General features: G+C 48.1%; 1 protein-coding gene across 1 annotated transcript in view; it reads left to right on the plus strand.

Annotated features, from left to right (window-relative positions):
- The window catches only part of tmem88bl (transmembrane protein 88b-like), a 55114-nt gene extending 53526 nt beyond the window's left edge, over positions 1–1588 (plus strand). Inside the window, exon 2 of the mRNA XM_078238538.1 lies at positions 1319–1588. Coding sequence (XP_078094664.1) covers positions 1319–1588 — 270 coding nt within the window. The remainder of the gene's footprint in view (positions 1–1318) is intronic.
- Positions 1589–12336: the final 10748 nt, after the last annotated feature.

Genomic DNA, 12336 nt, shown 5'->3' on the forward strand with positions numbered 1-12336 from the left:
TACAGCACTCTGTACAATACAGAGGCGGGGATGTGAATCTCGCCACTGGGGCGAGGATGGGGGGAAGGTGGAGCCTCAGCACACTCATAAAGTCCGCTGTTGAGCTCTAGGGGCACTATTGTGCAGGCACCCCGATCTCCAAGTATACTGTGTACACTGTGTGTACAGTATAAACTGTACACTGTGTACAGTATACTGTGTGCACTGTGGATACAGTATACTGTGTACACTGTGTACAATATACTGTGTGCACTGTGCATACAGTATATTGTGTACATTGTGCATACAGTATATTGTGTACACTGTGTGTACAGTATACTGTGTACACTGTGCATACAGTATATTGTGTACACTGTGTACAATATACTGTGTGCACTGTGATTACAGTATATTGTGTACATTGTGCATACAGTATATTGTGTACACTGTGCATACAGTATATTGTGTACACTCTGTGTACAGTATACTGTGTACACTGTGCATACAGTATATTGTGTACACTGTGTACAATATACTGTGTGCACTGTGCATACAGTATATTGTGTACATTGTGCATACAGTATATTGTGTACACTGTGCATACAGTATATTGTGTACGTTGTGCATACAGTATATTGTGTACACTGTGCATACAGTATACTGTGTACACTGTGCCACTGTCACCCACCCCACCCCACACCATGGACATTACCCCCCCAGTATTCGCAGCCCCCCCCAATTACCCCCCCAACATCACGCCCCCCCCTACCCCCACCACCCCCCCCCCCCCCCCACCCCCCCTCCACCGCGGCTCCGGCCGATCACCCCCTCCCCCCTTCCGGGCGCAAGGCTGATTTCGCCGGCAGCATGGGGCCGGCAAGATCACGAGAGCCGAGAAGTCGGGTGCAATTCCCGATTTTCCACCTCTTACCCCCATCTTACCGGCTCGTGACACCGAATGCCCGGCGAGCCAGTAAGATCCCACCCAGAGTATGGGAGTAAAAGTGAGGGGATGGAGAGACGGAGGGCGAGATTTTAACTCATTGGAAATCCACCCACTTCCACTGTTAAATACAGACCCAGACATTCAAAAGATAAAATTGCCAAAGCCAATAAAAAGCTGGCAGAGTGGGCTATCTCCCTACCCCTAAAATTTGACAAAAATATTTAACAACAGCTTTAAGTGTCAGTGAACGATATGGATTGAGGTTTAAGATTGTTCACGATCTGTGTTTTAATAGCATTCATAGAAAGCGTGTTAGTGGAATTCCCGATGAGTAAATGGCACACAATAATCATTGTGAGTTCAGAGTCATACTTGTTTTGTATTTGTCTGCAGGTCCTTCATTCCGGTGCCTATTACTGCAAAACTATCCTCGACGATAACAGTTCCTCGGCCCTCATCATTCTGGGCTTTGTCCTGATGTCACCCCTGATTGTGATCGCCATGGTGACCTACTGCAGCGTGGCGCGCCGTTTGCGCCTCTTCCTTTGCTTCGTGCCCTACTCCCGAGCCACCTACAAAGGGATGAGGTGGACTGGGCTCGGCAACCCCAGCGGCTGTTGCAACGGGAAAGAGTGGGACAGCAATTTGAAGGCTTGGGTCTGAATGGTTGTTTTTGGGATGATCTGAATGTGCCGCAGGCTCTTACTGTATCTGTATAATCATCGCCTGCCTTGCTGCATTGTGAAATCATTGACATTTCAATGCTAAAATCTAAAGAGTGATTCCTGGAAAAACACATTGGCCCCCCCGCATCATTTATCAAGGGAAAGGACAGATGGATGCCTTGGTTTGGGGGCTTTTATCAGAATTAGATGATTACTTCAATGTAAACAGTGCCAAGTTTATTTATTAGTCGCAAGTAGGCTTACATTCACATTGCAATACACTTTACTGTGAAAATCCCCTAGTCGCCACACTCCGGCCCCCGTTCGGGTACACTGAGGGAGAATTTAGCATGGCCGGTGCATCTAACCAGCACATCTTTCGGACTGTGGGAGGAAACCGGAGCACCCGGAGGAAACCCACGGGGAACAGACACGGGGAGAACATGCAAACTCCACACAGACAGTGGCCCAAACTGGGAATCGAACCCAGGTCCCTGACGCTGTGAGGCAGCAATGTTAACCACTGTGCCACCGTACCACCCTATGCGGGGATATGGGGAGAAGGCAGTGGAATGGCACTAAGTCATGATGCTTGTTTGGCGGGCTAGTGTAGACACGATGGGCCAAATAGCCTCCTTCTGTGATGTAACAATTCAATAAAGTCATCATTCTAAACTGTAGTGTATTTTCACAATTACAATCTCTCCCTCTCCCCACCACTTCTCAATCCTATCATTCTGAATAGGGATATATTTATTGCAGTCTCTTTGAAGGGGATCAGTAATCTGACACATTTTCAACTATATTTCATCGCTTTGCCAGTCTTTAAGATGTTGAATAGACTCTGACACTCCACACCTACATTCTTTACATCAATCTGCAATAATATGTGAACAATCTCGCATCTTAATCTGCTGAGGTAAACTTGTCACAGTATTTTCTTTATTCTTGCATGTGGATGGGATGTGGCCTTTGCTGGCAGGGCCAGCATTTGTTGTCTATCCCTAATTGGCCTCGGACTGAGTGGCTTTCCGGGTCATTTCAGAGGGTGGTTAACCACGTTGCTGTGGATCTGGAGTCACATGTAGGCCAGACCTGGTAAGGATGGCAGATTTCCTTCCCTAAAGGGCCGGATGGACTTTTGCAACGATCGGCGATAGTTGTCATAGTCGCCATGACTGAGAATATTTTTATATTCCAGATTTATTAATTGAAGTTAAATTGCCACGGTGGGATTTGAACCCCATGTCCCCAAACGTTAGGGAGGGCCGGAACTTTCTGGCTGTTCACGCTGGCCGGACCTTCTGGTCCCACCGACGGTACATTCCCGCGGCGGGTTTCCCACTGGCCGGCGGTGCAATGGGAAATCCCATTGATAGCGGCAGGACCAGAACATCCCACCGCCGGCCGATGGTGTGCCCCCTCCCACCGTGAGATACACACCGCGGGGAGGTCGACAAGTCCCACCCATTGTCACTGCCCCACCATTGCCCCTGGAGTGGCGATGGGGGTCGGGGGATGGGGGCACCCTCCCTCAAGCACAAACACTGGATAGTCCCATTGCAGAATCTAGCGCTGAAGGAGCCAGCGACTACAAGGTGTCCATTCTCTTTGAAAATTCATTTGTGGGACATGGGCGTCACTGGCTGGGCCAACATTTATTGCCCATCCTTAATTGCCCCTTTGAACAGAAAATGTTGGAAGATCTCAGCAGGTCTGGAGCGAGAATAGAGCCAAACGTTTCAAGTCAGGATGAAGGGTCATCATCAGACTCGGAACGTTGGCTCTATTCTCTCTCCATAGACCTGCTGAGATTTTTCAGCGTTATTGGTTTTTGTTTTCAGATTCCAGCATCCGCAGTATTTTGCTTTTCTTCATAGAATCCCTACAGTGCAAAAGGAGGCCGTTCAGCCCATCGAGTCTGCACCGACCACAATCCCACTCAGGCCCTATCCCCATAATCCCATGCATTTACCCGAGCTAGTTCCCCTGACACTAAGGGGCAATTTAGCATGGCCAATCCACCTAACCCACACATCTTTGGACTGTGGGAGGAAACCGGAGCATCCGGAGGAAACCCACGCAGACAGGGGGAGAACGTGCAAACTCCACACAGACAGTGACCCAAGCCGGGAATCGAACCCTGGTCCCTGGCGCTGTGAGACAAGAACCACAGGACTCATTGAAGAAGCAGTTCAACGCTGCCCGGGCAAGATTACTCACTTTGGAAAGCGGGAAGATTGAGATAAAATGGGCCAAAGTTTACAGTTTCAGTTTATTTATTAGTGTCACAAGTAGGCTTACACTTCAATGAAGTTACTGTGAAAATCCCTTAGTCGCCACACTCTGGCGCCTGTTCGGGTACACTGAGGGAGAATTTAGCACGGCCAATGCACCTAACCAGCACGTCTTTCAGACTGTGGGAGGAAACCGGAGCACCTGGAGGAAACCCACGCAGACACGAGGAGAATGTGCAAACTCCACACAGAGTGACCCAAGCCAGGAATCGAACCCGGGTCCCTGGCGCTGTGAGGCAGCGGTGCTAACCACTGTGCCACCGTGCCGCCCCGAGTCTGTCCTTTTATCTGTCCTTGAATTGAGTGGCTCACTCGGCCATTTCGGAGGGCAGTTAAGAGTCAGCCATTGCTGTGGATCGTGTAGGCCAGACCGGGTAAGAGAATCGGGTTAGGCTGATGAGGGAGGAAAGCATGTCTCTTTCTCCCCTTCACCAGCCACGCTGGGCAGGGATTTACACTCTCCCGCACAGCATTCCTTGTCTCCCCGTCAGGTTAAATTTAAAAGGGAGATAAAAATGTCTCATTAACAAACGTAACGGAGCAGCTCACAAGCTGAGGGCGGATTGATGGATTGCCTGTCTCTATTAAAACCACAGGAGGTTGTGTTCAAGGATACTCGGATTCAGATTTAAGAATTTTAGATACATTATTCCATCCCATCCCACCCCACCCAGAAACTCCCATTTCTTTGGGGTTTCAAATCCCTCTGATCAGGAACGACTGCGCTCAGGGGGTGAAGCAGCATATCACAGGCCCACTTCTGGGATCTCACCGCTGTGGTGCGATCAGTACTTTCCTGGGTTCCTTCGCATTGTATCAATCTGGAAGTAGCAACCCCGGTTTCTCATTAGCTCCCGTCATCTGAATATCTGTTTTCTGACAGCGCTGCTAATGGGCCGTTACAGCACAGCCCATCGCTCACAATGTGTGGCAGAGCAGCCAAGTTCAGTGCTTGCAAAACAGCCTGAGGGAAAAATCCGCCAGATCCAAAGTCCTCGCGCGTGTTTGTGGCATTTCTTTGAACATGAGATTGGAAGAAAATAAACTGACCCATCACCAGTGCGCTATCATTGAATCCCTACAGTGCAGAAGGAGGCCATTCGGCCCGTCGAGTCTGTACCAACCACAATCCCACCCAGGCCCTATTCCCGTAACCCTACAGATTTACCCTAGCAATCCCCTGACGCTAAGGGGAAATTTAGCATGGCCAATCAACCTAAACCGCACATCTTTGGACTGCGGGAGGAAATTGGAGCACCCGGAGGAAACCCACGCAGACACGGGGAGAACGTGCAAACTCCACACAGACAGTCACCCGAGGCCAGAATTGAATCTGGGTCCCTGGCGCTGTGAGGCAGCAGTGCTAACCAGTGTGCCACCGTGCCGCCCATTCATTTGGACTGATTATCCCAGAACATGCACTGCATTATGAAATGGAGTCACCTGATCATCCTCTTAAATAGCATTTTCTTCCACTCCATCCTTAAAGTTCCAGAGTGGGCTGGGTAGACCGGAACCTATCTCCTTGCTTGCTCCAAAAACGAAATCCAATTGAATCCAATTCAAGGTCCCCACAAGAGAGACAAACAAGATGCAAGCTGACAGGATAAGGAATGGCAAACCATCTTGGGCTTGATCTGACGCTTGATCTTAGCCAAAAGGCTGAGAAGTGATTGGAAACAAAATCAGGCACTTGTGCGGGTTTTAATAAACTGCAATTTATAGAATGGCTGGCAAAGCGGGAAAGAAACACATTTTTGCCAAAAGAGAAAACACGGGAGGGTTTTCTGTTGCCAAGTTAAGAATTTTTAGAATCGTAGAATCCGTACAGAGCAGAAGGAGACCATTCGGCCCATCGTGCCTGCACAGACAACAATCCCACCCAGGCCCTATCCCTGTAACCCCATGTATTTACTCTGTTAATCCACCTGACACTAAGGGGAAATTTAGCATGGCCAATCATAGAATAGAATAGAATCCATCTAACCCGCACATCTTTGGAGCGTGGGAGGAAACTGGAGTGCCCGGAGGAAACCCACGCAGACATGGGGAGAACGTGCAAACTCCACACTGTGACCCAAGGCCAAATTGAACCTGGGTCCCTGGCGCTGTGAGGCAGCTGTTCAAACCACTGTGCTGCTGCACCGTTGTTTTGAGAAATATTCTTCTATAAATCCAAACAGTGCCAACTTATAAATGTTGATATGTATTCATAACCTTTGTGTATATGTATGTGTGAATCCCATCTGAGGAGAAGCATTGTGGCAGGGGAGATATATACAGAACTCAGAGACTTTGCTTCACTATATGTGTCAATTCAGAACTTCACGGAGCATGTTTTTCAACAAGGGATAATCACAGATTCATTCTCTGTTCAGTTGATGTTAGCTGCTGGTGCTCTTGACGATCAGTTACCGGTTTGTATGTTTGCTAAAGCTCTGACAGCATTGGGAGGTCCTGTGTACTAATCCGCAGCGAATTCTCCAGTGTAAACCGCTGTTAATGTGTGCGGCTCGTTTGTTCAAATATCTTTTGAAATGTTAGATGTGGTGTCAGCCAGAATCATTCTGCTATCAGTGCCTGGCATCTCTGATCACGTGATCGTTTTAACCCATTGCTCGCGCCAAGAGGACTGGCTTCCAGTCCGGCAAGACGCCAGCGCACGCACGTAACGAAATGCTAAACCCTTCAAAATAATCAACCTGATGGGCTTTATATTGGTTTCACTGGTCGGCGCAACATCGAGGGCCGAAGGGCCTGTACTGCGCTGTAATGTTCTATGTTCTATGTGAAACATGCAAATGGAATAAATGTGGCTGTATACTGAAACACGCAGAATGATGCGTCCTTACTTGAGATTTCAGGAAGGTCGAAGCGGAATATTTTCAGTGACACCCCACTCTCATGCACAAGTTCAGTGAACACTCCGAACCCCAGCCCTTGCTGTGTGACTTCCCATTCGACAACTGTATGGCTACTCTCTTCTAGGGAACTTAAGAACCTCTTCCACCTACTGACAGAATGTGCTTACAACTGGCTTATCATGTCAATATCATGTCAGTATCATGTCAGTAGACGTCGATGCAGGAGATTTGGCTTTACAACATCATCCATCATTGCAAGTGCAATCATATTACAATCCTGACATCTGTCAATGCTGGAATTGTATCACTATATTGTCAGCTAGGAACACTGGCACCATATCATCACAGTATTGACCATTCCACGGAGCTGTAACTCCATCCTTGCAATCTGGACATTTATTTGTTCTGAGGATGGCGAAATACCTCCTCAGCGGCCGGTGTCCCCTCACCAGATTCCCTTTATTTACAAACTCAATTCCACTCCTTAGAGTTTTTCAGGTACAAAACCAGAATCTGGAGCGTCAGTAGCTCTGACACTCCTCATTATATATACAGGTGAGACTCTCTGATTGGGCAGGCAATCTTTCGCGCCAACCAAATAAACTAAGTCAAATTAATGAGGGGACAAAGTAAAAGGGGCGGCTCCCAAAAGGAGGGCAACCGGTGGTTGGATTAACGAAATTAACATTGTTAATTAACAAATTAACAAATTAACATTGCCCTCGGACACCGCATGCTCCCTCTCCAGGGACATCCAGGCATGAATATAGCCGTGGAAGAGGGGCAGACAGTCAGGTTGGATGACCCCCTCGGTCGCTTGCTTCCCGGACTTGTTTATGGCAAGCTTGCAGGCAATCATTACCTCAATCAGGGAGCTCATACTCCGAGAGGCCAGCCTCATGGGCTTTGTTGAAGTCATTACAGGTAGGTTTTAATCCGGGAATGGTTCTCGTGCTGCACAGAAGCACTGCATGCACAAAAGCGGAGGCCTGAGGATGGATGGGAATTGGATCGTGGGCCTTATCGTATTCAGTGGGCCCAGTGCTGGTTACTCCTCTGCAGACAGCTGATCTGAGCAATGAGATCAATGCTGTCTCGTTGGCAACAGCCCTCAAGTGAATCTCAGGAAGGGATGGATTTGGAAACTTTTGCTCTTTGGCCCTTTTTCAGTTCCAGTCACTGTTTAATTTTTATTTAAAAATTATTATTAGTACTATTACTTGGGTTAGGGTTTGGGTTAATCCTAGCATAGATCTTTCACTGTAACGTAAACCTTCTCTTGCTGATAGGAGGGATATTCTTTGAAAATCCATCTCTCGGTACAAGGGCGATTTACTCAAGGAAAGTATCAGGGATGGGTGGTAAGGGGGCCGCCATTGCTTGGGTCTGGTGGTTCACACACCTCACAGGCCCTTCTTAACCATGTCATAGGAAACCTGACAAAGGCCTGCAGGTTAGGATAGAGTGTTCAAAACTAACGTCAGCTCCCTCACCCAAACCGTCTTCTCAAGGAGCACATGCGCACTGAGATAAGGGGGCCATTTGTACGCCAATCTATGTGTGACATTGGCGTCCTCTGCTGCTTCCACATGCTGACTGGCGATTCAAGCCCTACCCCTTCCCCTACAGGCAAGGAATGGTTCGGCCCATTTTTTCATGCATTAAGTTCATTAAATTCTGGATTTGAACTCACCAAAAAAAGGGTGAGAAACCCTCTCACCTTCCTGCCTGTCCTGGACAATGTTGATTCATCACCAATAAACAGCTCAGGGACTGCAGCGATTCAAGAAGGCAGCTCACCCCCACCTTCTCACGGACAATAAGGGATGGGAAACAAATGCTAGGTTAGCCAGCGACAGCCACATCCCATGAATGAATACAAAAAATAGAAGGTGACTGAATTCTCTAGAAACCATCTCAGGTTAGATTCCGTCATTGGATAGAAGTGAAGGCTACAGTTTCTTGTCACTGGGAAACAGTGGTGTACTGTTGGGTTAGGGTTGACGCTTGCATCTTATGCAAAAATAGAGATTCAGGGCCACCGTGTTCCTTCCCCTGGCAAATTCAGGCAGAGGGCATGGGCGGCACGGTAGCACAGTGGTTAGCACTGCTGCTTCACAGCTCCAGGGTCCCAGGTTCGATTCCCGGCCCGGGTCACTGTCTGTGTGGAGTTTGCACATTCTCCTTGTGTCTGCGTGGGTTTCCTCCGGGTGCTCCGGTTTCCTCCCACAGTCCAAAGATGTGCAAGTTAGGTTGATTGGCCAGGTTAAAAATTGCCCCTTAGAGTCCAGAGATGCGTAGGTTAGAGGGATTAGCAGGTAAAATATGTGGGGGTAGGGCCTGGGTGGGATTGTGGTCGGTGCAGACTCGATGGGCAGAATGGCCTCCGTCTGCACTGTAGGGTTTCTATGATTTCTATGATCATTGAGTTGATGCACCATGACAGAAATCCAATCTAAGATAGTTAGAAAACCACACTTGTTCATCTTATTTTTTCATTCATCCATGGGATGTGGGCATCGCTGGTTGGCCTGCATTTATTGCCCATCCCTAGTTGCCCGAGGACAGTTGAGAGTCAACCACATTGCTGTGGCTCTGGAGTCACATGTAGGCCAGACCAGGTAAGGACGGCAGATTTCCTTCCCTAAAGGACATTAGTCAACCAGATGGGTTTTCCCGACAATCGACAATGGTTTCAAGGTCATCAGTAGATTCTTAATTCCAGATATTTTTTATTGAATTCAAATTCCACCACCTGCCGTGGCGGGATTCGAACCCGGATTCCCAGAACATTCGCTGAGTTTCTGGATTAATAGTCTAGCGATAATACCACTAGGCCATCGCCTCCCCTCTGGGATAGATAACCTGTGACAGTTTTCCAACATAGGTACTACACCAAAGTGTTTGATCATTGGATGGATGTAGAACTACAGTATATCCAATCAGAGACCGCTAAATAAATAAGGTAAAAGATTGGTGAACAAAATGGCAAAACGTCCTTCACAAAACATTGATCAAACTGCACTTGATTTGGGCACCACATCATTGGTTCACTGGCAGTCTATTACCATCCTTTCCTATCAGATGGGTACGTTCCCTCTTGACCACTGCAAGAATGCTCAAACAAATCAAAAGCTGGTTTGCTGGGGCAAATTCATCGATGTTGATTCCCAGCAAGAAGCCACATTGGAAAGTAACAGCTGCTGGATAATGAGGATCTGTGGCATTAACTTCAATCCATCGGCTGGGCGTTTCTCCAATATTGGCAAAGGCCGATGGTGGGCGGGGAAGGCAGTGTTGAAGCCCCTGACGTCGATGGTGGCTTTCCTGCCACCTAGTGCAGGACTCAGGAAAAAAAGCTTACAGTCATGGGTTCCACATTGTATCGCTGGTGGGCCGACCTCTGATCCGCCCACCCCACCATCAAACCAGACACTCGATGATCCTGTGCGCCATTTTTAAAGGCCACCTCAGCACACAGTGGGAAGAGATATTCACCCATGTGCAACCCCCGGTACTCCCCTGGCATCTTATGGGATCAATCTGGAACTACCTGGGCACTATCCTGGCACCCATCACTATTTTGGCATCAGATTTGCACCATCTGGGCACTACCCTGGCATCAATGTGGTACTACCTGGGAACTATCCTGGTGCCCTTGGCACTACACTGCCACGTGGGTAATCCCTTTATCTAGCACTATCTGGGAACTAACCTGGCATTACCCAGGCACTACCCTCTCCCCTCTGAGTGCTGACTCACCTGACATCCCCTGGGAGTGCTACTCGCCACTCCTGGGGAGACCAGTCATACTTCACGCCCTCTGCCATCGCGCTGCTGTGGTTGGATTGTTTGACATGGGGGTGGGGGAGATGATTCTGGCAAATGGGCCTGATCAATATATGTTAATTTATTATAATGAGGTTCTTGATGTTGAACATTGAGAAACGCAGCCTGTCACTGACCGGGGGGAGGGGAACGGTCGCTTCCGGCTTTCACGCCATCCTGAAACATGACAATGGTCTTCTCGAGATATTTTCCACTCCTGTCGCCCAACCCACGCGACGTGAACAGGAGCGGAAAATCCCATAGAATCCCAACAATGCATAAGAGGCCATTCAGCCCATCGAGTCTGCACCTACTCTATGACAGAGAATCTCACCCAGGCCCTCTCCCCATAACCCCACACATTTACTGTGGCTAACCCATCTAACTTACACATCTTGGGAAGTGAAAGGACAATTTAGCATGGCCAATCCACCTAACCTGCACATCTTTGGACTGGGGGAGTAAACCAGAGGACAAAGAGGAAACTCACACAGGCACAAGGAGAATGTGGAAACTCCGCACAGACAGTGACCCAAGCCGGGAATCGAACCCAGGTCCCTGGCACTGGGAGGCAGCAGTGCTAACCACTGTGCCACCCCCTCGGCAATACATTCTTCTGGTGCAGCCTCTGGTTAGACATGTCGGATCGATAAATTTATTCTGTGAAGTTTCCATGCAGCATGATGGTGAGTTCAGTGCAGTGCCGGATTTAGACTTGGTGAGGCCTGAAGCTATATAAAGCTTGGAGGCCCCTTGTTAAAAAGTTACACCAAAAGGTCTCACAAAGGGTGGCACGGTAGCACAGTGGTTAGCACTGCTGTTTCACAGCTCCAGGGACCTGGGTTCGATTCCCGGCTTGGGTCACTGTCTGTGTGGAGTTTGTACATTCTCCTCGTGTCTGCGTGGGTTTCCTCCGGGTGCTCCGGTTTCCTCCCACAGTCCAAAGATGTGCGGGTTAGGTTGATTGGCCATGCTAAAATTGCCCCTTAGTGTCCTGAGATGTGTAGGTTAGAGGGATTAGCGGGTAAATATGTAGGGATAAGGGGGTGAGGCTTGGGTGGGATTGTGGTCGGTGCAGACTCGATGGGCCAAATGGCCTCTTTCTGCACTGTAGGATTTCTATGTATCTAAAGGTGCGTACCAAAACAGGACCTTGGGTCGCCACAAAAAAATTGAAAACATAATTATGCCTTTTAATTGTTTAATAGCAAGGTATTTAAAGTGAAAAATACACAGTATTTTCGAATGAATGCATTTACTGATTACATATTTATCATTCGGCTGGCTTGATCTCTCTCATAGATTTTGGTAATTTTGGTAATTTTTTGAGTTGCTCTTCAAGCTGGTGCTTTCTTTTTCTTTTCTGGTATCCGCTCTGAAATGTTCTCTTCGTTGTAAACCTTCTGAAATTTTGTGAGGCCCCTGCGGATTGTGAGGCCCTAAGCTGTAGCTTGTTTAGCTTCTGCCTAAATCCGGCACTGGTTCAGTGTTTGGCCATCCTGAACATTAACTCGATATCACCATGGCAATTGGACAGGCGACTGTTACACTGATACAGAAATGAAAATGATATTCTTGATTGTGTAACACTCCAGCATATTCTCATTTAATTTTCACACTGGCTTTTTCCTTTTTAAATCAAAAAAGAGTAGCTATTTGAAGTGTTCATTTTGTTGTAGCTGCCGGCATGTCCTATCGATAATGGAGAGATGAACTGTCCTCAAGAAGAAGTGCAAAAGTTCAGGCTGACTGCAAAC

The sequence above is a fragment of the Mustelus asterias genome, chromosome 22, assembly GCF_964213995.1.
Source record: "Mustelus asterias chromosome 22, sMusAst1.hap1.1, whole genome shotgun sequence".
Classification (NCBI taxonomy): Eukaryota; Metazoa; Chordata; class Chondrichthyes; order Carcharhiniformes; family Triakidae; genus Mustelus; species Mustelus asterias.